The sequence below is a fragment of the Macaca mulatta genome, chromosome 17 (genome assembly GCF_049350105.2).
Source record: "Macaca mulatta isolate MMU2019108-1 chromosome 17, T2T-MMU8v2.0, whole genome shotgun sequence".
In the NCBI taxonomy this organism is placed as follows: domain Eukaryota; kingdom Metazoa; phylum Chordata; class Mammalia; order Primates; family Cercopithecidae; genus Macaca; species Macaca mulatta.
Window position 1 is genome coordinate 89,930,917 of NC_133422.1, and position 25,424 is coordinate 89,956,340.

The following is a 25,424-nucleotide window of genomic DNA, read 5'->3' on the forward strand; positions in this document are numbered from 1 at the left end:
GTCAAGGCCATTCCCAGCCTTCAGAAAGCGAGTTAGCCCGGAAGGGCAGGTAGCAAACACAGGGCAGAGCCTCTGAAGGCAGCTCTGGCTCTGGCTGGTCACTTAGATTCAAATGGCCTTTCTCAAACTCCCTCGTGCATGTCAAATTGACATACAACTTATTCACTATCACTAAGTCAGTGTTCTTTACCAAAAAAAAAAAAAAAAAAGCTTCTATCTCTTAAAACATGTTTTATAAGCTTCTTTTCACAATAACTTATTATTGTTACATATAATAATATATATATGATATATATTTTATATATATATATTTTGAGACAGTGTCTCTCTCTGTCGCCCAGGCTGGAGTGCAGTGGCACAATCTCAGTTCACTGTAGCCTCTGCCTCTCGGGTTCAAGTGATTCTCCTACCTCAGCCTCCCGAGTAGCTGGGATTACAGGCATCTGCCACCATACCTGGCTAATTTTTGTATTTATACTAAAGATGGGGTTTCACCATGTTGGCCAGGCTGATCTCCAACTCCTGGCTTCAAGCAATCTACCTACCTTGGCCTCCCAAAGTGCTGGGATTACAGGCGTGAGCCACCGTGCTCCACCTACACTTATCTTTTTCCTTAGTCATTGCCCCCTCCTAGACAGCAGGAATAGCCCAATCTCTTGCTTATTGCTATTTTCCATACTAGTTAGCAACTACACAATGCAATTTAACTGAATAAAACAAAGTCCTGCTAACCATAACAAACCTAACATAATTATATGTAGGAAAACTCCCTTTTGCTCCTCAAATGGTAGGTATAACTCAATGAGAGAAGCTACAGTGGCTTAGAAACAGAATAAACAACCTAGATCACCCCCACCCCATCCAAAATTTTGTAGATGTGGCAAAAGCTGTCAGCTCTCCTCAAAATCTGCTCTCATTTTCTGTGATTAACAAAACTCCCAATCTTTAGCCAATGCACAGCAGCCTTGAACAAGGACCACTCTCTCCAGCCCCTAACGCAGTTAGATGTAGTCACATGACTTAAGTTCAGCCCAACAGAAAGTGACAACGTCCAGGAAACTTCCTATACCCCAATGTCCAGTCCTTGGAAGCTGCCTGGACAACTTCCCCTCCAAAATCCAGGTGGTGAAACTCAATGGCCAATGTGATGGTATTAAGAGGTATTTAGGCCATGAGAGCTCCTCCCTCATAAATGGCATTAAGGACCCTGTAAAGGAGGCTTTGGGCAGTAGGCAGCCCTCTAAGCCCTTCCACCTTCTGCCCTTTAAGGACACAGCATTCCTCTCATCTGGAATATGCAGCATCAAGGCACCATCTACAAGCAGAGAGCAGGTCACTAGAAAACTGAACCTGCCGGTGCCTTGATCTTGGACTTCCCAGCCTCCAGAGTGGTGAGAATTTCTGTTTTTCATAAATTACCCAAGCTGTAATTTATGTTTACCCATCATAAACAGACTAAGACACCCCCAATAAAGATAAAGTCATAACCTCAGGACCTCAAAAGTTGACTGTATTTGGAAATAGGAGTGTTACAGATCTAATTAGTGAAGACGAAGTCATACTGGAAAAGGGAGGACCCTAAATCTCACATGATCAGTATCTTTCTAAGACAAGAAGAGAGAGACAGAGAGAGACACACGGGCAGAAAACAATCAAGTGATTAGGACACAGACGAGACGGATGCAGCTGCAATCCAAGGACTGCCAGCAACCACTGGAAGCTCAAAGCGGCAAAGAAGGATTCTCCCCTGCAGGCTTCAGAAGGAGCCTGGCACTGCTGACGCTGTGATTTCAGACCTCCGGCCTCCAGAATCATGAGAGGCTCAATTTCCATTGTTTTCAGTCACTGTGTTTGTGGTACTTTGTTCCAGCAGCCCTCGCAAACTCACAAGAAAACTTATGAGGATTTTGCATGAGAAAAATAAACCACCTTGTATAAATGGCTATTACACGGGTATTCTGCAAACACTGGCAACTCTGAAGCAACTGAAATGAGCATGGAACATGTTTGAGACAGAGAAAACAACACTTAAATAAGTCATCTACTACTCTAAAATTTGTCAACATCCTTTGAGTCCTTAAAATTTTTGTCTGTCACTTCACATTTGACTGCAATGTCACTTCAAAAGAACAAAAACTGAAAATGAAAACCTTCTTCCATGCAGGAAAAGAAAGATACTTCTGTATAGGAAAAGAAAAAAGTCAGTATTTCTCTCAAACACCCAGCAAGCAGAAGATGCTGTCTGTTCTTCTGCTCCCTCACTATCCACCCACCAGCCTTACTGAGAGCCGACTTAGGAGTGGGCACTGCTGGTTCTCCCTGCACAAGCCCATGTCTGGCATGGCAGAGAGGGCAGACAGATGCTGGCCTGAAGATTCTGCTGTAGGCTTAACCACAGCATCTCTGCTTCCTCCTCCCATACCACCTATTCCATGGTCAATGAGATAACAATCTGGGCCTAATTTGCCACACTTCACTATTCCTCAAGAAATGACCCAGTTGGGCCAGGCGTGGTGGCTCATGCCTGTAATCACAGCACTCCGGGAGGCTGAAGTGGGCAGATCACTTGAGGTCAGGAGTTCAAGACCAGCCTGGCCAACATGGCGAAACCCCATCTCTACTAAAAATATAAAAATTAGCCGCGCTTGATGGCACACGCCTGTAGTCCTAGTTACGTGGAATGCTGAGGTATGAGAATCGCTTGAACCCGGGAGGCGGAAGTTGCAGTGAGCTGAGATTGCACCACTGCACTCCAGACTGGGCAACAGAGCAAGACCCTGTCAAAAAAAAAGGAAGGAAGGAAGGAAGGAAAGGAAGGAAAGGAAGGAAAGGAAGGAAGGGTGGGAAAAGACCAGACCCAATTTCACAAGTGTACTGACCGGCAATCATGTGTGATACTGACGCAGTGTTTTCACTGGTCCCTTCTCCAACATCCCCCATCAAAACCAACCGTTCCCAAACACTACTCCCTAAGGATCTTCTGAAAAATAATGGACACCATGCTTCAAACTCTTCCATGGCCCAGCAGCACTGACATTCACACTCCCAAAGTGATTCCCTGAGTATTAATCCCACCCTGTCCTTCAGGGTCCACCTCAAAAACTAATCCTGCCGGGAACCAGCTCAGGGTGGCCGCAGCTGGTACTGAAACTGAGTTATGTACAGGGCAGAGATGCGTCCCCCATCCTGCACTTACAAACACACTCATCTGCATGAAACTGCACTGCACTCGGGGTCAGCTCTTCACAGATACATGCTACGGCCAGAAACCGACTGTATGATTGGCTTAAATTATTCAAGCCATCAGCCACGTCAGCACAGCAACAAGCAAAAGGCTATACATCTTCTTAATCTTGTCTAGACAGAATAAAATTCTGATTTTAGCTGAAGTGTACGACCAAGACATCAAATTCAACATTCTGTACATGAGTGTGAGAACAGAAGTTCCCCACCTTCAAAATAAAAAATTATCCACAGAGTAAACCTACTAAGCACTGGTCAATATACAATAGATCTGAGTGGAGAAAGACATGATAATAGTTTGGTGGTTAAATGAGACTCCACTCAACACATGAATGGCTTGTGAAGATGCTGCAGGGGCTGGCTGGACTTTCTCTAGTCACTCAGGAGGATGAAAAAGCTGAAATGACATTGCCAATACAGCAATGAGGTGCATCCCCAGAACAGTTCACTTGCAGAAGTATCAGACGGCAGAACTGAAGTCAAAGAGATTGACTTCAGAGTGGATGGTTGGCAAAAACTGGAGCAGCTTTGTGAACAATAAAACCTCAGAGACACGTTTTACTGGATGTGGAAGTCATTGAAGACTTTCAGTGCTTTGCTGTGAAGATAAGATCTCTTAAAATCCTATTGGACTTGCTTAAAGCCAAAACCATCAATCCTTTCCTTAATAAAAGAAAAACAGACGGAACTTCTTGGACCTAAAATCTTCACAATAAAACCTTCATTTTCTGTACATGGAAAAAAGGAAATGGAAAAGTAGGAGTAAGAAAGACAACAGATTAAAGACTTAAATGTAAAACCTAAAACCATAAAAAACCCTAGAAGAAAACCTAAGCAATACCATTCAGGACATAGGCATGGGCAAAGACTTCACGACTAAAACACCAAAAACAATGGTAACAAAGCCAAAATTGACAAATGGGATCTAATTAAACTAAAGAGCTTCTCCACAGCAAAAGAAACTATCATCAGAGTGAACAGGCAACCTACAGAGTGGAAGAAAATTTTTGCAATCTACCCATCTGACAAAGGGCTAATATCCAGAATCTACAAGGAACTTAAACAAATTTACAAGAAAAAAAAAAAAACCATCAAAAAGTGAGCAAAGGATATGAACAGACATTTCTCAAAAGAAGACATGTATGCAGCCAACAAACATATGAAAAAAAGCTCATTATCACTGGTCATTAGAGAAATGCAAATCAAAACCACAAGGAGATACCATCTCAGGCCACTTAGAATGGTGATCATTAAAAAGTCAGGAAACAACAGATGCTGGAGAGGATGTGGACAAATAGGAACAGTTTTACACTGTTGGTGGGAGTGTAAATTAGTTCAACCATTGTGGAAGGCAATGTGGTGATTCCTCAAGGAACTAGAACCAGAAATACCATTTGACCCAGCCATCCCATTACTGGGGATATACCTAAAGGATTATAAACCATTCTACTATAAAGACACATGCACGTATATGTTTACCACAACACTATTTACAACAGCAAAGACTGGGAACCAACCCAAATGTCCATCAGTGACAGACTGGATTAAGAAAATGTGGCACATATACACCATGGAATACTATACAGCCGTAAAAAAGGATGAGTTTGTGTCCTTTGTAGGGACATGGATGCAGCTGGAAACCATCATTCTCAGCAAACTATCGCAAGAACAGAAAACCAAACACTGCATGTTCTCACTCGTAGGTGGGAACTGAACAATGAGATAACTTGGACTCAAGAAGGGGAACATCACACACCAGGGCCTATTATGGGGAGGGGGGAGGGATTGCATTGGTAGTTATACCTGATGTAAATGACGAGTTGATGGATGCTGACGAGTTAATGGGTGCAGCACACCAACATGGCACAAGTATACATATGTAACAAACCTGCACGCTGTGCACATGTACCCTAGAACTTAAAGTATAATAATAAAAAAAAATGTGGTATATATACACTGTGGAATACTATGCAGTCATAAAAAAAGGATGAGTTCATGTCCTTTACAGAGACTTGGATGAAGCTGGAAACCATCATTCTCAGCAAACTAACACAGGAACAGAAAACCAAACACCACATGTTCTCACTCTTAAGTGGGAGTTGAACAATGAGAACACATGGACACAGGGAGGGGAACATCACATACCGGGGCCTGTCAGAGGGTGAGGGGGAAGGGGAGGGAGAGCATTAGGACAAATACCCAATGCATGTGGGGCTTAAAACCTAGATGATGAGTTGATGGGTGCAGCAAACCACCATGGCACATGTATACCTACATAACAAACCTGCACATTCTGCACATGTGTCCCAGAACTTAAAGTATAATAAAAACATTAAAATAAAAATATAAAAATATTTTTAAAAAAGAAATTTAACAACACAATGTTTTCTAAACTCTATGTGTCTGCCAAGCTCTGGTCTATCTACGGTCAAGGCTCACTTAGTTCCGATTGGTATATCGGGCAGACCTATTCCTCCTCTCCTGATGCCATTTTTCACCTTCTCATTGTTCATTAACACATCCACATGAGAGGCAAGGAAGAAAAGTGAACATTGGATCAATTCATTACACTCATCATTTACAACCTCCATTTTTAGAGAAATAGGAAAGGAGGCAGAACCAGGCAGACCCCATCAGTGGGTCTTGTAGCAAACACCTGCACAGTTCTAAAGTATCCCAGTCTTCAAAGCCAAATTCACCCCTAAATCTGGTCTTCTTCTAGTATTCCATATTTCAGTGAACCCAGGTAAAAAGATTTTGCAGCCATAAGAACAAAAGTAGCCCCAATCCCTCCTTCTGACTAATCCCTCTTCTAGCCCCACACGCAAATAAGGATATGCTCCCAATGGCTTTCAAATCTATCCAAGGCTCTCTACTTGGCCTGAGTCCAAATCACATCATCCTCTTCCTGGACTGCTTGCTGCATCAGCTTCCTGGCGTATCTCCCTGCCTCTACTCTGGGCCCCCAATGCATTCCCAGACTGCAGCCAGGGTGAATTTAAAATATGTGGATTTTCTTGAACATTAAGAGCTTTCTCACATAATTACCCCCAGGGAAATGCAGGGCATCAGCCTCCTGGCTGCCCCAAGCCCCTCCCTTTCCCAAACCCTTCTCCATCTCTCTCCACTACCACACACACAATGCTGCAGGCTATTTCTTGAGCCTTCACAGGAAGCACTACACCTCCACAATGGCATTGGCATCTCTACCAAAGCACCTCATGGCATCTCGGACATTGCCTTCCAAAGACAATGACAAACGAGCACTGATTTTAATTCTGTGGTTATTTATTAATCCCCGCTTGCTGATTCCCAGGAGGAAATTCCCAGCAGGAAGGACTTCTGTGCATTGGCTTACCATTGTATCTAAGCATTTATCACAGTGCCAGCTTAAGCCAGGGGCTCAATTACATTGTGGAGTCAATGACTAAGTGAATGAATAAATTCCAAACTTAACCCCCAAAAGCCTAGCATAGACCAAGACAGGTGTCCATGTGCTTCCTCTCAATTGATTTTAGTCTTAAGTGATCCTGATGTCATTTATATTTGCTACACATAGTTTGACCTCGTGTGCTTTTTTATCACACAACTAGGGCAAGGTTTCCCAAAGACAGCATATTTTCAGGGACACGAGGACACTTTCTAAAGATATTGGGCTGAGCGCAGTGGCTCACACCTGTAATCCCAGCACTTTGGGAGGCCAATGCGGGCGGATCACGAGGTCAAGAAATTGAGACCATCCTGACCAACAGAGTGAAACCTCGTCTCTACTAAAAATACAAAAGTTAGCTGGGCGTGGTGGTGCACACCTGTAGCCCCAGCTACTCCGGAGGCTGAGGCAGGAGAATCACTTGAACCTGGAAGGCAGAGATTGCAGTAAGCTGAGATCACACCACTGCACTCCCGCTTGGTGACAGAGCGAGACGCCGTCTCAAAACAACAAAACGAAAGATACTGGGCCCCAGCCAATGCCTGGTGAAGCAGAATCTCCAAGGTGTAATCATTTAGTTTTAATCAGTACATCAGGCAATTCTGATGAACTAGGGGACAAAATTTTAAATGGGTTACAGGAACCATCCAGGTTGAAAAAATACAGAGTTCTAAAGGCAGAAAAAAACAAATAAACAAGACAAAACAAAACCTCCAACAATGACTTCACCACCATGAAGGAGCTTAGCACACTAACACCAGCGCTTTCTTACCAGTCATGCCTGGCCATTTGTTTCTCCTTTACTGAAAATCACTACTGTTGAACTCTAGGCCCACCTTCCCACCAGAAACTATGTACGTGAGGGGAAATTAAGGTTTCCTGCTCAACTCAAAGATGCATCCTTTATCTGGACACAGAGTACCTTGCCAAAGTTAGCCACTGGAAAATGTAAAATTCCCAGCTGGTCAGTTTGTTTTACTGCATGCATACATCTATCTACATGAACAGGAATTTCAAGCCTTAGACACAGGTGAGTTGCATTTTATTGGAAAACTAAAAATCAAAAATCTTAAGGATTTCTTCCCTAGCCGCATATTGGACCACAATTCCCTGAAAATTGTCTGCAGGACCCCTTTCATGCCACACTCTCTGATGTGTGACATAATTCAGCAGAGAACGACAGTCATCACTTCCCACTAAAATAATGCTCAGTTGTTAGGCATTTTCCAAATCTCACAGATGTAATGAAGCTGGAGGCTGACTTCACTTACACATTTTCTGGGCGCCTGCAATGTATATGTAATATAAAGATGAATGAGGCATTGTGTCTGCCTTTTATACGTTCAGAGTTTAGGAAGGGAAAGAAATCTATAAACAAATGGCTTCAATAATAAGGGGAAAATGAGGACAAAGTCACCTGTGGAGATCCCAAAAGAAGAGATGAGGATTAAACAGTGTGTGATGGGCCAGGTGTGGCGGCTCATTCCTGTAATCCCAGCACTTTGGGATGCCAAGGCAGGTGGATCACTTGAGGTCAGGAATTTGAGACCAGCCTGGCCAGCGTGGTGAAACCTTGCCTCTACTGAAAATACAAAAATTAGCTGGACATGGTGGCTCATGCCTGTAACCCCAACTACTCAGGAGGCTGAGGCAGGAGAATTGCTTGAACCCGGGAAGTAGAGCTTGCAGTGAGCTGAGATCGTGCCACTGCACTCCAGCCTGCCTGACAGAGCGAGACTCGTCTCAAAAGAAAAAAAAAGACTATGTGATGGTTAATTTTATGTGTCAGCTTGGCTAGGCCACAGTCCCCAGATATTTGGTCAAATATGTCTGGATATCAATGGGAAAGTATTTTTCAGTTGAGATTAGCATTTAAATCTGTAGACTTTGAAGTCCTACATAATGTCAGTGGGCCTCACCTAATCAGTTGAAGGCATTTAAGAGAAAAAAGACCTACAAAGAAAAGGGAATTCTGCCTCAAGACTGTCCTCCTCAGACTCAAGCTGCATCATCAGCTCTTCCCAGGGTCTCTGGCCTGCCAGCTGCCCTGCAGATTGTGGACTTACTTCACCTTCAAGTTGCGTGAGAAAATTTTATAAATCAATCTACTAATGTCTCTCTGCACGTAGATACACGTGGGCCCTATCGGTTCTGCTTCTCTGGAGAACTCTGACTAATACAGATGGTTTTCTAAATAAGTGAGACAAAACAGGAAATGACCTCCAGACACTAAGTCCAATCCCCTTATTTAGAGACAAGAAAACCGAGGCCCAGAGAATTGGTGAGGACCCAAGGTCTGCGTCCCGCCCCACCACACTACCTGTCGGGGCTGCTCTTTGCCCCATTCTTTCCTATGGCTGCCCCACAGAAGTGACATCTGCATTCAGGTTATGCTGTGCATGTTGGGGTAAGATTGTACACTTTTTTTTTTTGTGAGATGGAGTCTCGCTCTGTCACCTAGGCTGGAGTGCAGTGGTATGATCTCAGCTCACTGCAACCTCCACCTCCCGGGTTCAAGCAATTCTCGTGCCTTGGCCTCCAGAGTAGCTGGGATTACAGGTGCCTGCCACCATGCCCAGCTAATTTTTTTGTTGTTGTTGTATTTTCAGTAGAGGCAGGATTTCGCCAAGCTGGCCAGGCTGGTCGAGAACTCCTGACCTCAAGTGATCCGCCCACCTTGGCCTCCCAAACTGCTGGGACGTGAGCCATGGCCGCACTTCTGAGATAGATGGACGGCCTGGGCTAAAGCCCTGGATCAGCCTTTTATTAACTGTTAAAACGTGGAGGTGCTATTCACCCTCCCCAGACTTCAGTTTCTTTATCTGTCATGTAGGAGTGATAGGGGAGTTACACAAGTAAAAGGAGTGAATATTCATAAGGCTCTTGGGCCCCTCCTTGTTACCTAGTAAGTACTCACCAGCTATTACCTGTTCATATAAAGCCCCATGGTCTTAATCTTAATCTTCATTTATCTCATAATGGCCAGGAAGACAGAGTAATTTTATTAACCAAGCAAGACTGTTTCTATTTCTCCACGTGGCCCAAGGAAAGTCCACTTGTTTCACCGCCTGGAAGCCAGTCAGGAGGCTCTTTTTTTTTTTTTTTTTTTTTTTTTTGAGACAGAGTCTCACTCTGTCACCCAGACTACAGTGCAGTGACGCAATCTCAGCTCACTGCAACCTCCACGTTTTGGGTTCAAGCAAGCCTGAGCCTCCTGAGGAGCTGGGATTACAGGCATGCACCACCACACCTGACTAATTTTTGTATTTTTAGTAGAGACGGGATTTCACCATGTTGGCCAGGCTGGTCTCTAACTCCTGACCTCAAGTGATTCACCTGCCTCAGCCTCCCAAAGTGCTGCGATTATAGGTGTGAGCCACCCCACCCGGCCAGGAGGGTCTACATTTAATGTCAGACATGGCCCCTCTCTTACAAGAGCAGGTCGACCAAGTCCAGTGGGGTTTGAGATGCACAGAGGCACACACATAACAAGGCGGAGACTCCGATCCAGTCCACTCTGAAAAAGATCCAGCTCCCCAGAGCTGAGGACCCTCACAACACCCTTGAACAGGGCCCGGTGTTCTGGGAATGTTCAACTCGAGTCTGCTTCCTCACTCAGCCTTCCTCTGGCTTATGGTACAGCCTGGACCACCTTGGGTCTGTATTGGGTCCCAGCCTTTTGCTGTGGGTGCTGCTTCTGTCCATCCAGCATTTGGTGCCCATTATGTGTTCATCATCTCTGAGCTGCACCATACTGGCCTTGCTCAGCAGGAACAAAAGTACCACCAGGCTCCTGAGACCTGGCCGGAGGGCTTAGTAGCACTTGCTTAAATCAAGGACAGAAGGGAGGACACTCAAGCCACAAAGAGCCAAAGACCCCAAAGCAGAAACAGACATGAGTCATGTGCTGGGAAACACACAATGTGGCCAGGTAAGCTCTACACCTAGGGTTCAAAAATAGGACTCCACAGGAAACAGAGAACCTTTCAAGGTTTTTGGAGTAAGACTGGATGAGTAAAAGAACACTGAAGGAAATATCCCACACCAGAGGATACTAAGGCAGCAACATAGGTGATACAGTTTGGCTCTGTGTCCCCACCCAAATCTCAGCTTGAACTGTAATCCCCATAATCCTCACGTGTCAAGGGTGGGACCAGGTGGAGGTAACTGGATCATGGGGGCAGTTCCTCCATGCTGTTCTAGTGACAGTGAGTTCCCATGAGATCTGATGGTTTTATAAGCTCTGGCATTTCCCCTGCTTGCACTTCTCCTTCCTGCCGCCCTGTGAAGAAAGTGCCTACTTCCCCTTCCACCATGACTGTAAGTTTCCTGAGGTCTCACCACCTATGCTGAACTGTGAGTCAATTAAAACTCTTTCCTTTACAAATTGCCCAGTCTCAGGAAGTTCTTTATAGCAATATAAAAACAGACTAATACAACAGGCAACGTAATAATGGTTAAGAAATCATGGTTCTGAACAGATTCCCATCTCTAAGACAGGCAAACTCCTTAACCTATTAAAGGAGCCAGTTTCATTCTCTGTAAAGTGGGGACACTAATGCTTATCTCCTTCAATTGTGAGGATAACATGAAATAACATGTAAAGGCTTCCAAGAGCCCTGGTTTACAGTACACACACCAGCGCCTGCAATCACAGTGAGGGGCAGCAACAGCAGTCAGAGAATTACAGCAGCACAATACACATGTGGCCCTTCCATCTGTAAAAGGTGTCCTGCACACTCAGAAAGACACTCTGGTCAAAGTATATTTCTAAGTTATTTCTTTCAAGATGCAAAAGCTGTAAGAAAAAAGTGTTACTGACCTGCATGGACCATCCCTTCACAGTGTTACCTGAAGCTGTTGTCAGAAAGAATGAGGATAAGAATTGACCTTGTATGGTCTGTTTTAGAGGTAATATTTTTTACGAAATACAAACTTGCTAATCAGTAGTGGGAGTCTGCCTATGAATAGCCACTATGCTCCAGCCTAGGTAACACAGCAAGATCTCTTCTTTAAAAAACAAACTTCATCATAAAAAAGAATCTTAGCTTTTATGATAATACCCACCCCACTCTCTCCCCAACCAAAAAAATAAAAATAAAAAATAATCACAGCCAGTGTCAGCTAAGTTCACTCGAGTCTGGCCCTGGGCATCCATCTCTATTAAGAACCAGGAATAAAACAAAGCAGATTTTTGAAAAGCTTAGACAGTCAAGGTCTTGCCAAGCCCTCTCACAAAGCCAATTTATTTTAATTTTCAACTTATTCATAAACACACAAATACTTGTGCATACATTATGTGACAGGACCTTACCTTGGTGATATAAATTATTTGCCCCTGGCAATTTAGTGACAGCTACTGAGGAAAAGGTGATGGTGTGTAAAGTGGATGCTATGATTTGAATGGGCATGCCTACTCTAAATTCATGGGCTGGAACTTCACCCCAGGGTCAGTGTTAAGAGGTGGGGCCTCTAAGAGGTGATTAGGTCGCCACGGCAGAGCCCTCCTGATGGGGATTAGTGTCCTTACAGAAGGCTGGAGGGAACTAAACCAGTTTGTCCTTCTGTTTCTTCCACAATGTGAGGACACAGAGGTCCATCTGGGAAGCAGAGAATGGTCCTCACCAGACCAGACACCAATGCCAGAGCCTTAATCTTGGACTTCCCAGCCTCCGGAACCGTGAGAAATAAATGTCTAACATGTATAAATTAGCAAGTCTCAGGTATTTTGTTACAATAGTACAAACGGAGCAAGGCAGTAAGCAGAAATCAACCGATTGGAAAGAAAGAAGTCTGGTAGAGTTAGGTTCATCAACAGTAAGAAAAAAGTGAAAAGAGGATAGGAAAGAAACGGCAGAGATCCTAAAGGCATGCACAAAAATTAACAAGGAAAACATCTACAGAGGAAAGAACTTATTTTCAAACAGGGATAGCTAAGTGAAGTTGAGGCCATTCTTCCTGACCAAGAAGCAGGGACCTCAGCAAGCTCTTTCCTTCCAGCCCACAGAAGAACCATACTCAACCCATACTCGCTACTTTCTCACTTGCGTTAACGTAACAGATGAAATCTATTTGCTTTTCCTCCTTTTAGACAGCTTAAACATTTTAATCACACCTGCCGTTACCACCTGCACATCAAAAGCCCTGTGCCACTGCTGTTTAGGTTGCTGCCAATAAATGATCACAATGCTTGCATTGTCTTTAGTGCGCTCTATCTAAGATAAGGAAGTACACACAACATTGTGGAATGGCAGCACGTTTTGGTTATGAAAGAGTTAAATGTCATTACACTGGAACATAGTGATGCTAAATAAAAGGAGATATCATTTCACCTCGAATGCACCTACAACTTTAAAATGGCATCTGACACCAACCTGGATTCTTCGGATGCTGATGATTGCCTCTGACACCTTCTCAATGGCTGCGGGGAAGAAGAGGGTGACCGTCAGCCGCACAGCCCCATACAGTGTCACGGCCACGAATACGCGGCTGGCTGTGATCACGTTGCCGAGGAGCACGTAGGTGGTGAAAGTCACAAACACGATGATTTTGCTTGCACTGAAAAATGAGGCCAAATTCATCCCTCTGAGGTAGGAACTTCTCAGAATCTTGGAAATCTCCTTCCTAGAAGAGAGTACAGGTTTTTAAAAAAGCAGTGATGTCAGTCACACAAAGTGGCTCACGCCTGCAATCCCAGCATGTTGGGAGCTGAGGTGGATGAATTGTTTGAACCCAAGAGTTTGAGACCATCCTGGGCAATGACAACAACAAAAAGGTGCAAAGGTGAGAGGTGGCCAGGAACTACCCAGAAAATCATAAGAAGTACCAGGTGCTGGAATGCAACAACTAATCAAATATTTAATCCAAAGCCAGAAAAACATTTTTTTTTTTTTTTTGAGATGGAGTTTCACTCTTGTCGCCCAGGCAATGGTGCGATCTCAGCTCACTGCAACCTCCTCCTCCTGGTTCAAGTGATTCTCCTGCCTCAGCCTCCCAAGTAGTGGGATTACAGGCAAGCGCCACCACGCCTAGCAAATTTTTTGTATTTTTACTAGAGACAGGGTTTCACCATGTTGGCCAGGCTGGTCTCGAACTCCTGACCTCAGGTGATCCACCTGCCTCAGCCTCCCAAGGTTCTTGGATTACAGGCGTGAGCCACCATGCCCAGCTGCCCCCCAAAAATTCTAATAACACAAAGAACAACTAACAGTATTTCCATGCCTGTTTGGAATGAAAAATACTGATTGATAGAGTTTGGTCCAATATAGATATGCCCAGTCTCTATAACCTGTCCATTTGGCTACATTAATATAAATCATAGTTTTATTTTAAACACCATTATTCTCAAATACTAACATCTTAGAATCGTTGTTGGGATTTGGGATATTCAGAAACATTTGGAATTTCACTTCTGTATTAGTAAGAAGCATACACATGCTTTCTGTTTAAGAACATGGTAAATGGAAAACCAAGTGAAAATAACATTCTCCACCATTCTACTTAACCCAACTGCCACACGTGGGGAGTGGGATGGATTGTACTGAACCTCCCATAATGTGAACACGTAGTAAAACTTCTAAAACCATTCAACAAGAATAGCAAATAGAAAAGTACAAAAATACGGTACAATGTATACAAAAACTTACTTTCTCAAATTGGTAACAAGATCTGAAAATGACTTTTCCCAGGCGTACATTTTTATTATCCTTATGCCAGTTATAACTTCATTCATGGTCCTGATCCTGGCATCCGTGAAAGTTGCAGTTTTACTCCTAAGGGGGACCAGACACGGGAGATGAGCCTGAGCGATCACAGCCTGCCCTTATCAGCGGCAGGCACAGGCAGGGACCCGCATCACATGGTTCCCTACAGCACTTTTGCTTCCGTCAACACAGACAGGTCCTACTCAAAATACAAATAGAAAAAGACTTCGATTAGGAAGTCAACAATCTATCCCAACTCAATAAGTATTTTGGAGAATTTGTAATATCTGCTGAGGAAGACATGAAAATGAGTCAGATGTAATCTGTCCCCTGGAGGAGCTCACAGGTGGGCAGGGAAGGCAGAAAGGCCCCCGCGCCTGACAGTAACACAGTGGGTGGAGTGTACTAAAATGAGAATGAAGTGCTGGGGAGCAGAAAAGAAAGGGCTGTTTGTTAACTCCACTGGGAAAGAGGAGAGCAAAAAAAAAAGCTTCAGAGGACCGGGAGCATTTGAACGGGGCCTCAAAGGACAAGGACTGTTTCTCCAGATGGCAAAGAGGGGAAGGTCCAAGTAGAAAATACACCATAAGCAAAAGCATAAAACAAAGAACTCAATGCACTTCCAACAGTGGCTCCTCTCGATCCAGCTGACAACCTTGACAATGACTCATTTCCAATTCACTGGGACCTGCTTCAAGTCTAATTTATTTTATCATCATTAACCTCTTGACCAAAAGCTGTATTTTTTTTTTTTTGGGGACAGAGTCTCACTCTGTCACCCAGGCTGGAGTGCACTGGCATAATCTTGGCTCACTGCAACCTCTGCCTCCTGGATTCAAGTGGTTCTTGTGCCTGAGCCTCCCAAGTAGCTGGGATTACAGGCGTGTACCACAACACCCAGCTAATTTTTTAAATTTAGTAGAGACGGGGTTTTGTCATGTTGGCCAGGCAGGTCTCCAACTCCTGGCCTCACGTGATCCACCTGCCTCGGCCTCCCAAAGGTGCCAGCTGCCACGACCAGCTGACAACCATATTTCTAACACGTACACTACTAGGACTGTGTGATTTTATAAATACATCATTAAAATTCACCCTGCCTTCGGGGAGCTTACAATTTAATGGAAATACTGAAGCAAAAATAACACACTTGTATACACATGTGAAAATAACTCTCACACAAGCACAGTAAAGATGTATGCAGCTAGAATGGAGCCTATGAAATATTTCAATCTATCGTTATTCATTATATGTTTCACTAACTTCTATATATGTGATTTCTGCTTAAGGACATTCTACTTATTGCGGCCACAGTGCCTGAATAGCTGGCTGGGAGGAGTCGGTGAATGCCTTCACCTTTCTCCCTTGAAGATTCGCCTTCAGCATAAGGATGGAGGCCCCCTTTGGCTAAGCCTGAAGAGCTGCAACATATGCAAAGAAGAGATAATAAAAGGCATTTAGTTTGTTTCTGAACAAAAGCATCGGGAAGACTGTGGATGTTACCAAATAGATATGACATTTTTCACACCGGTATTTCTCTTACCTCAGTGATGAGAACAACTTCCCGAAACAGCTTTGGAAGGGCAGGAGAATAATTAGAACTGCCATCCCAGCAAGGCACGATATTCCTATCTCCATCCAGAGTAGGGCAGTCACTGCGATCGCCTGCAGTGGCCCTGCCCACAGGAAGTGTAAGAACACTGTCACCTTTAAAGAAAAAGACAGAGCGTTCTTAGGACTCTAGAAAGGCAAAACAAGTAAGAACACAGTACAGAAACAATCCGCTGGAAAAGAACAGGCAAACCCTAAACAGAAATGACCAAAGTGGGTTTACACCTGCTAAAGCAGAAATCCAAGCACCCACCACAGACGAAGCCATTCTGGGGAAACAAACAGCGGGTCTGGGAGACCTGAAAGAGAATCTGACCGGCAGCATTAGAAGATCTTGATCAGTGACTATCTCACTGATGAGCTGAGCATTTTCCAGAACTCTCTGCCACAGAATTCAGCTCCCATATGCCCTGGGGCTCCCCAGTACTCTAAGAAAGCCTGTACTATAGTGCCCACCACACACTCCAGTAATTTACTTGTGTATTTGTCTCCCAGACAGGCGGTGAGCTTCTTCAGAACAGAAACCAAGTCTTATTCATTGTCCCTGACACTGAGTGGAGGCTTTAGTTCATGTCTATGAATGAATAATTGGAAAGAAAAAAAATAAAGTGGTCCTAGTGCAAAATGGACATGGCCAGCAGCTAGAATGCCCTGGATAACATGATACCTCCACAAGGTAAGTATTAAACAATGGACACAGGGTGGATACGGTGTTCACACCTGTAATCCCAGCACTTTGGGAGGCCAAGGTGGGAGAATCGCTTGAGGCCAGAATTTTGAGACCAGCCTGTGCAACAAGGTGTGATCCCTTCTCTACAAATAATAAAAAAAGAAATTAGCCAGCAATCCTTTTGTAGTTCATGAGCATGGCAGTTGGGTGTTCATGCACATGTGTGAGATGTGCCACCTTTGAATTCTGTTATGACATTGCCACATTAGCCCATCTGACATGAAAATTCTAAAGAAGAGAGAAATTAGCTGGGCATGGCGGTGCATACCTGTAGTCACAGCTAATCAGAAGGCTGAGGCGGGAGGATCGCACATCACTTGAGCCCAGGAGTTCAAGGCTCCAGTGAGCTACAATCCTGCCACTGCAATCCAGTGTGAACAGAGTGAGCCCCTGTCTCCAGAAAGAATAAAAGGGGGAACAGGGGTGTTTAATGCAATGAAAAAGGATCCCTGAACTGCAGCTTACCTGGTCAAACTTGTTGACATCATTGGACAGCAGATTGACTATCTGGCCTGTGGTTGTCTTCCCCATGGCCATGTTACTAAGACGAAGTGCCTGAAATAAAAGAGGTAGGTAGAGAATTGTGTTCATACAGTGACACTAAGTCAGGCTTAGGACACAGCAGACCTGAGGAAGTCTTGTGTGATGTCAAGACCAGATAACCCAAGACAACAGCTCTAACGACCAGCATTTCAGCCCTCCCAGTACCTTTAGTGGTGGCAGCTGTGTCCTGCCAGGACAGCAAAGCGAGGGGTAGAAAGGAGAAGAAAAATCTCTCACCTCATTTAATGAATTTGGACATGCCCCCAAGTATAAAATGATGTAAGTTTCTACTTAAGAGCCAACCAAAGTAATTTTGAGCGAAATTAGAGAAGAACAGAGAGGCTGTCAAAAGAATGAAATGAGAGGATGTGGACTATACATCCGTACCAATCATTAATTCGATGTGCAACATAATTAAACACACGGGGCCTTAATCTCTTCACTCTGCCTGGATCACAGGGTTTCAATGTGATCAATGGGAAATGACAAATGTTTACAGAGCATCAACTATCTGGAGGACACCAGGAGCCCCAACAGATACGGTGACGCAGTCATGGGTTTCGCCTTGGGAAACAGGGCTAGGTATGTCCAGACACCTGTGATTCAACTGTGACCTGCACAGAGAACTCGGGGCAGTTCCAACTGAGGCACACTGGGTGGTAGAGACCCTAGACGATGAAGGAGGGACTTTAAGGAGGGAAGGGAAGGGTGCTACATGGGAGGCCTCGCTAGGACAGAAGTACGGAGAAGGGGGATGTGGGAGCTGCTGAATAAAGAACACCCCAAACCTGGGATGAAGCAGGTGAAGCTTATGGAAGGCAATATGGAACAGTATGTGTGGTTTTTCAAGTTAGAGGGAGAAACTCAACTTAAGGAAGATTAAACAGTAGAAGTGATTGGCCAGGAGACTACTGGAAGAAAGAGAATGAGTCGCTGCTGCAATAACAGTCCAGGCAAGAGGCAACAAGACGGTCAACCAAGCTATGTGAATGGAAAAATAAGTTAAAACATGGCCAGGCGCAGTGGCTCTCACCTGTAATCCCAGCACTTAGGGTTGCCGAAGGCAGATCACTTGAGGTCAGGAGTTCGAGACCAGCCTGGCCAACATGGTGAAACCCTGTTTCTACTAAAAACACAAAAATTAAATCAGGCATGGTAGTGTGCACCTGTAATCCCAGCTACTTGGGAGAATGAGGCAGAAAATCACTTGAAGCCGGGAGGCGGGGGTTGCAGTGAGCCGACATTGCGCCACTGCACTCCAGCCTGGGCAACAGAGTGAGACTCTGTTTCAAAAAATAAAAAGAAAAAAGAAAAATTTAAAAATGCTATTATGCAAATATAAGTGAATCAATCATAAAATACAAAGAAAGAAGAAAAGGTGCAGGTGAGGGAGAAGAAGAGAGGGAAGGAGAGAGACCAGCCTGCCCCTGTAGGAAAGAAACAGAACGTAACGTGCCTTACTAACTACAAACTACCTGTAAATACTTACAAAGCCAATCTTACATACAAGTATGTTAATCCCACACGCAGAAAATACACCACACTTTTAAAGCATGTTAATTCGATACCTAATTTTAACAAAATAAAAGCAAAATGTCAACACCAAACTGTAAGCCTAAGCTGACCCTTTTCAAGAAATCTGAAATCAGCTGTGCCCAACCTGAACCATCATCCACAGATGGCATCTGCTGCCAACAATGAGGATTAGGTAAGATGGCACAGATGCCAATTTGTGAAAAAGACAAAGTTCTCTGTGTGCACCAGGAGGGCTACCTGTAATTCATGTATTACCAGTAGTAATACATGACCAGGTATAGAGGTAGAATAAAAGGCTGGGCAGATACTCGGGTTGTAACAGAAGTTAACCCAAGTGAATGATAACTCTACTGCCAACTCAGAAATTAAGGATCTGCTGAAATAAAATCAGTCATACTCCAGATAGGATAAAAAATATCATGAAGTGCCATGAATATTATTAATGAGGAAGACATGCCGGGCGCAGTGGCTCACACCTGTAATCCCAGCACTTGGGGAGGCTGAGGCAGACAGATCACCTAAGGTCAGGAGTTCGAGACCAGCCTAGCCAACATGGTGAAACTCCATCTCTACAAAAATACAAAAATTAGCCAGGCATGATGGCAGGTGCCTGTAATCCCAGCTACTCGGGAGGCTGAGGCAGGAGAATCACTTGAACCCAGGAGGCAGAGGTTGCAGTGAGCTGAGATCGTGCCATTGCACTCCAGCTTGGGCGATTCAGCAAGACTCCGTTTCAAAAAAAATTAGGAAGACACAGCTGACAAGCAAACTGCCAGGCTGCTGCTTCCAACCATGAGAGAGGACTTGCCCTCCCCTGGAAAACTGTAACACCGAGCAAAACATATGACAGCTGTTTTCAGGCCCCAGACCAGAGGTAACACAGGGCTATGAGCCTCAAGAGATGGGAAATATAGGTGGTGGCCCGGGACTGACCTGGCTTTATGCCTGGGGACATTTTCTGCCCAAACAGAACAGCTTCACTGAGCTGTGGAAGAAGAAATAGTTGTTCCAAGTTGTAGAAGCATCTGGAATTTGTGAGCCTGAGTGGCAGAGGGTTTGCCCCAGAAGTTTCAGTAGGGATTTACTCAGGATACTTTGCCAATGGCTTCATAAGAACGGCCAGATTCCATGAGACCTAAGAAAGCAGCAACTATGGGGCTGAGTGCTGACCGAAGATTCTGGAGGTCATGCAGCAGGAGAGGCCACCGGAGGAGAGGAAGGAAATCCCCACTGGGGCCTCAGGCATTCAACTGAGACACCAGGAAGGCTATGTCTTAGTAATAAAGATCTCAGCCTAGATTAACAGCTCTGCGCTTGAAATAAGTTCAGAATGGAGTTACCTGCCCTACGATTAACTGACTGACAGACAGATGGATGGATTCAATGCTGAAGGGGCCAATCTGCCAGGAATTTAACTGCCTGCATGAACAAAACTCAATGCTCTTTAATCCAGACTCCCTATAGTATATCGATCATAATGTTCAACATAGTAAAACAATTACTAGTTATGCAAGGAAACAATAAAATGTGACCTGTAATCAAAGGAGGGAAATGGCAATAGAAAAAAAAATCTGAAATGATCCAGATTTTGGAATTAGTAAACAGCAACTATGAAGCATCTATTATAATATGTCAAGGAGTTAAAGAAAAATATGGTTATAACAAGTAGATATGATTTTTAGGAGCGAGACAGGTAATACCAAAAAGAACCAAATGGAAATTCTCGAACTGAAAAGGTAATACCTGAAATAAAAAATGAATTAGATATCATTAATAGCAGATACTTTCCATTGATCTATTCCCAGAATCGCTAACCCTTTCTTCTATAGTTTACAACTGAAATCTGAAGAACAAATAGAAAAAAAGAGTTAAGAAAAAGAACAAAGACTGAGGGTCCTTATAGGAGAATATTAAGCAATAAAATATTCATGTATTTGGAGTCCTAAAGGAAGAAGAAATAGGGGAAGAAAAAAATATTTGAACAAATAATGACTGGAATTTTACCAAAGTCGGTAGTAAATATTAATTTACATTATTAAGAATCTTAGCAAGTCCAATGAAGGACAAAAACAAAGAGATCTATACCTAGACACACATTAAACACAGAGAAACAACAAAAACAACCAGCAGCTGACACACCAGAAACAATGCAAACAAGAAGACAACAGAACAATATTTACAGTGCTGAAAGAAAGACAAAAACAACTGGCCAGGCGCGGTGGCTCACACCTGTATTCCCAGCACTTTGGGAGGTTGAGGGGGGCAGATCACTCGAGCCCAGGACTGCGAGACCAGCCTGGCCAACATGGTGAGATCCCACCTCTACTAAAAATATAAAAATTAGCTGGGCACGGTGGTAGGCACCTGTAATTCCAGCCACTCAGGAGGCTCAGGCAGGAGAATCGCTTGAACCTGGGAGGTTGCCTGAGCCAAGATCATGTCACTCCACTCCAGCCTTGGTGACAGAGTGAGACTCTGACTCAAAAAAAAAAAGAACAAACAAAAAAAACCCCTGTCAACTCAAAATTCTGTCACCAACAAAAAATGTCCTTTAAAATATGAGGGTGAAATTAGGACATTTTCTGAGAGACTTTATCAGCAATGAACCTGAACTGTAAAAAAAACAGTGTAAAGAATACCTTTCAAGCTAAAAGGAGATGATATCAGATGGAAACTCAGATCTACAGAAAGAATACACAGAAACCAAAATGACCAATGTGAGTAAATGTAAAAGACAGGCTGGGTGTGGTGGCTCACGCCTGTTATCCCAACATTTTGAGAGGCTAACGCGGGCAGATTGCTTGAGGTCAGGAGTTCGCGATCAGCCTGGGCAACATGGCAAAACCCCATTTCTACAAAAAATATAAAAATTCTCCAGGGATCGTGCCCTGCACTTGTAGACCCAGCTACTCGGGGGCTGAATCGCTTGACGTGGGAGAATCACTTGAACCCAGAAGGCCAAGTTTGCAGTGAGCCAAGATCACATCACTGCATTCCAGCCTGGGTGACAGAGATCTTGTCTAAAAAAATAAAAAGAAAAAGAAGACAAATTACTTTGAAAAACAATTAACTGCTTAGAGCAAAAATGGTAATAGTGCATTCTGGACACAGAAGTAAAATATATGACAATAGTACAAAAGATGGGGAAGGGTAATAGAATTTTACTATTGTATACTTCTAACCTTTAAGGTAAAATAGTCCTTATGTTGGGCCATCAGTAAACGTCAATCAATATCTGAACATAAAAATGTTACACAGAATGTATTCTGGTGACAGCAGAATTAAATTACAGATCAACAATAAGATATCTCTAAAAATATCTGAATATTAACATTTCTAAATAAGCATGTGTCAAAGATGACATCATAAGGGAAATCTGAAATATTTTAAAGTAAATGATAATGATAATTTGTGAGATATAGCTAAAGCAAGTCTTAGAGTACACTTTTGGCTTTAAGGATTTTACATTTAAAAAGAACGTATAAAATCGATAATCTAAGTTCTACCTAAAATCAAGACCAAAGAAACCAACAACCAACAACAAAACAGTGCTCACATCCTCAGAAGTACAATTAGTGTAATCATGTATCAGTAGCTACCAGAATATATAGACCAAGTCATATTCATTTATGTCATTATGATCATAAATCAAGCTACCATTTAGTAAGCACCTACTGTAAGCCAGACAACTGAACAAGAAAACAACACTTACCAAGTAAGAATTATTCCTATTTTGTAGATGAGAAGATAAAAATAAAGTCAAACTATTTACATCTGACAGAGAACAAGCTATTTTTTTTTAATGAAGCAAAGTTACCAGTGTTTCTCATTTATGTAGAAAACTAAAGTTTAGTTCCAATAAAGTGTCCATGTTATAGTTTAAAACAGTTCACATCCAATGTACAGAAAAAAATCTGTAAATTAATGTATCATCGTCCTGCAAATATTTTGGTTCTACGCTTCATTAACCTGACAGGTTATAAAAAGACACCATTACATTTGTTTTCCCTGTGAAAACAAAATTGTTCTGCCGTGAGAACAAATAAAAGGCAACTAAAACCAACTGAAATCAAAACTTGTAGTATACATCCCAGACCCAAAATATCTTTAATAAATCAACAGCCCCTATATATCAATATGAATTATAAATGCCTACCATTTTTTTTTAAAGGAGTAAAGGATGTGTGCAGGAAATTCACCACACACACACACAAAAAAACCCAAATGGCCAAGGAAATGCAAATGCTCAAATCCACTATTACACAAAGTCACATAAATTAAAATAACAATGCATTATTTTTCACCTATGAAATTGGTGAGATTGACAGTGATGATTAAAATATAACATCAAATCTGGACTTGCAGGGCTGTCTCATTTCACTGGGGAAAATGTAAGTAATTAACAACTCTTGGGGAGGAAATCTAGCATAGCAAAAGCCTTGAAATCTGTGTACCCTAGGAAATGAAGGATGTGTCCAAATGTTCAGCTTTAATCATGTCCATTAAAATGCTATGTGTAACATACAAAAACTAGAAGACATCTAAAAATCTAATTACTGAAAACTGGAAGACATCTGAGTATCTAATTATTGGTTACTCTAGAATCTGCATGGCCATTAAGAACAATACAGTGAATGGTGGAAGTAAACACCATCAGAGCAGGGCACCATTTGATAGTTGCTCACTACTGAAAGCAGGCAAGGAAATACGTTTGGGATTACAATGAAACTCTACAATCTAGAACAAAACATTAATTTTATTCAATTTCTTAAAAATAAATCATGTAATATCTAATTTCATTTGAAAGATATAAACTGTTTCTTCTTTCTTATTTTAATCAGTGTGGCCACATAAATATCACCATTAAAAGGAGGTGGGAGGAGAGAATGACCTTTCCATGGAAGTGAGTTTTCCAGACTGGTGAGACGAATATCCCTTCTTGGATTAAATGCATTAATCCTATCTTCATTTTAACAGATGTCTTTCTCCCCTCTCTAATAGTCCTTTTAAAACAGAAGATGCGGCTGGGCGCAGTGACTCAAGCCTGTAATCCTAGCACTTTGGGAGGCCAAGGAGGGAGGATCACCTTAAGACAGGAGTTCGAGACCAGCCTGGCCAACATGGTGAAACCCTGTTTCTACTAAAAATACAAAAAATTAGCCGGGCGTGGTGGCGCACGCCCCTGCTATCCCAGCTACTAGAGAGACTGAAGCAGGAGAATTGCTTGAATCCAAGAGGCAGAGGTTTCAGTGAGCCAAGATTGCGCCACTGCACTCCAGCCGGGGTGACAGTGAGACTCCTTCTCAAAAATAAAATAATAATAATAATAATAATAAATAAAACAAAAGATGCAAACTGCAGTTCATCACCTTCACGATGCAAATTCCTCACAACAAAATGGCTCTGACCCTGTGTCAATGACCCTTGGTGGACAGGGATGCTCTTCCCACAGAGTCCCCAAGTGGCCACACTTTTTGGATTCTGGTACTTTCTGATCCATCTTGCCCCTGGCTGTCAGGCTATCGCCTCTTTATTCTCATCAGAATGTCACACCATCACCTACTACTGTTTTAGACGGGGATGTGGCTTAGGAGTGTTGTAAGTAAAGTCTGAGTAAATACGGTCTGAATAAGCACATAAAGCAAGTATTATCTATCTTATTTATTTTAGGCTTTGCTTACTTCCCGGTTCATGACCCTACCCCAAAGTTGAGTTTGTGAGGTAATGCAACTTCCAATTAAACTGGGTATTTCTGCAACAGGCAACTAGGATGAGTATGCTTAGTTACTTGAAGCAGAAAATTACCTGTATTTTTCCAATACTGTTGGCCAGAGTTGCTTAGTAACAACACATCTACTTTAACGACTGCATAATCTAAAACCAATAATCTCTGTTTTTGAGGGGATGACCCAGGGACTGGCTCATATCCTCCTTCCTCGTACTCATGATGGGTGACTAGTCTACAAAGTTAGTCACATTCCTTCCCTAATTCTGTAAAAGAAAAGAAATTTAAGGAGATGAAAATGTCCATCCAAAATCAACAACCTGTATGTTCTTTATAATCTGACAGTTTCACTGCCTTCTGGGGCTTTTCTTTTTGTTTCGCCTGATTTTTCATGGCTGGAATACAAGCCTGAAAACCTATACAGAAAGTTCTCTGTAGGCCAGGTGGGGTGGTTCATGCCTGGAATCCCAGCACTTTAGAAGACCAAGGCGGCAAGATCGTGTGAGCCCAGGAGTTCAAGACTAGACTGGGCAACAGAGTGAGATCCTGCCTCTACAAAAAAATTTTAAAATTAACCATGCATGGCGGCACACGCACGTAGTCCCAACTAGTCAGGAGGCTGAGGTGGAAAGATTGCTTGAGCCCAGGAGCTCAAGGCTGTGGTGAGCAGTGATCACGCCACTGGAATCCAGTCTGGGCAACAGAGCAAAACCCCATCTCAAAAAAAGAAAAAAGAAAGAAAGAAAAGAGAAGAAAAGAAAAGAAAGGAAAAAAAATTAGTGTTTCAGTGAGTGGTGGGGCAGTCAATATATATTGAAGGAAATTAGTACAATCTAATTAATCAACTCTACCAATACCCATGGAAAGAACATGTAACAAGGCTTGACAATAATCTCTTCAAAGGGG

At 43.0% G+C, this 25,424-nt stretch overlaps 1 protein-coding gene and 1 non-coding gene across 6 annotated transcripts in view; one reads left to right on the top strand and one right to left on the bottom strand.

Annotated features, from left to right (window-relative positions):
- Positions 1-25,424, bottom strand: part of ABCC4 (ATP binding cassette subfamily C member 4) — a 291,680-nt gene that overhangs the window by 180,605 nt on the left and 85,651 nt on the right. For all 5 annotated transcript variants that reach the window (XM_028837214.2, XM_028837213.2, XM_028837212.2 and 2 more), the window contains 4 exons: positions 17,180-17,269; positions 15,917-16,080; positions 14,320-14,445; positions 13,048-13,297 (listed from right to left, as the gene is read on the bottom strand). In XM_028837214.2, the coding sequence (XP_028693047.2) occupies positions 13,048-13,297; positions 14,320-14,445; positions 15,917-16,080; positions 17,180-17,269 (630 nt within the window). The remainder of the gene's footprint in view (positions 1-13,047; positions 13,298-14,319; positions 14,446-15,916; positions 16,081-17,179; positions 17,270-25,424) is intronic.
- On the top strand, positions 16,830-16,934 carry LOC114673629 (small nucleolar RNA U13). The gene has a single exon (XR_003724403.1). It is a non-coding gene; the product is annotated as a small nucleolar RNA U13 (small nucleolar RNA).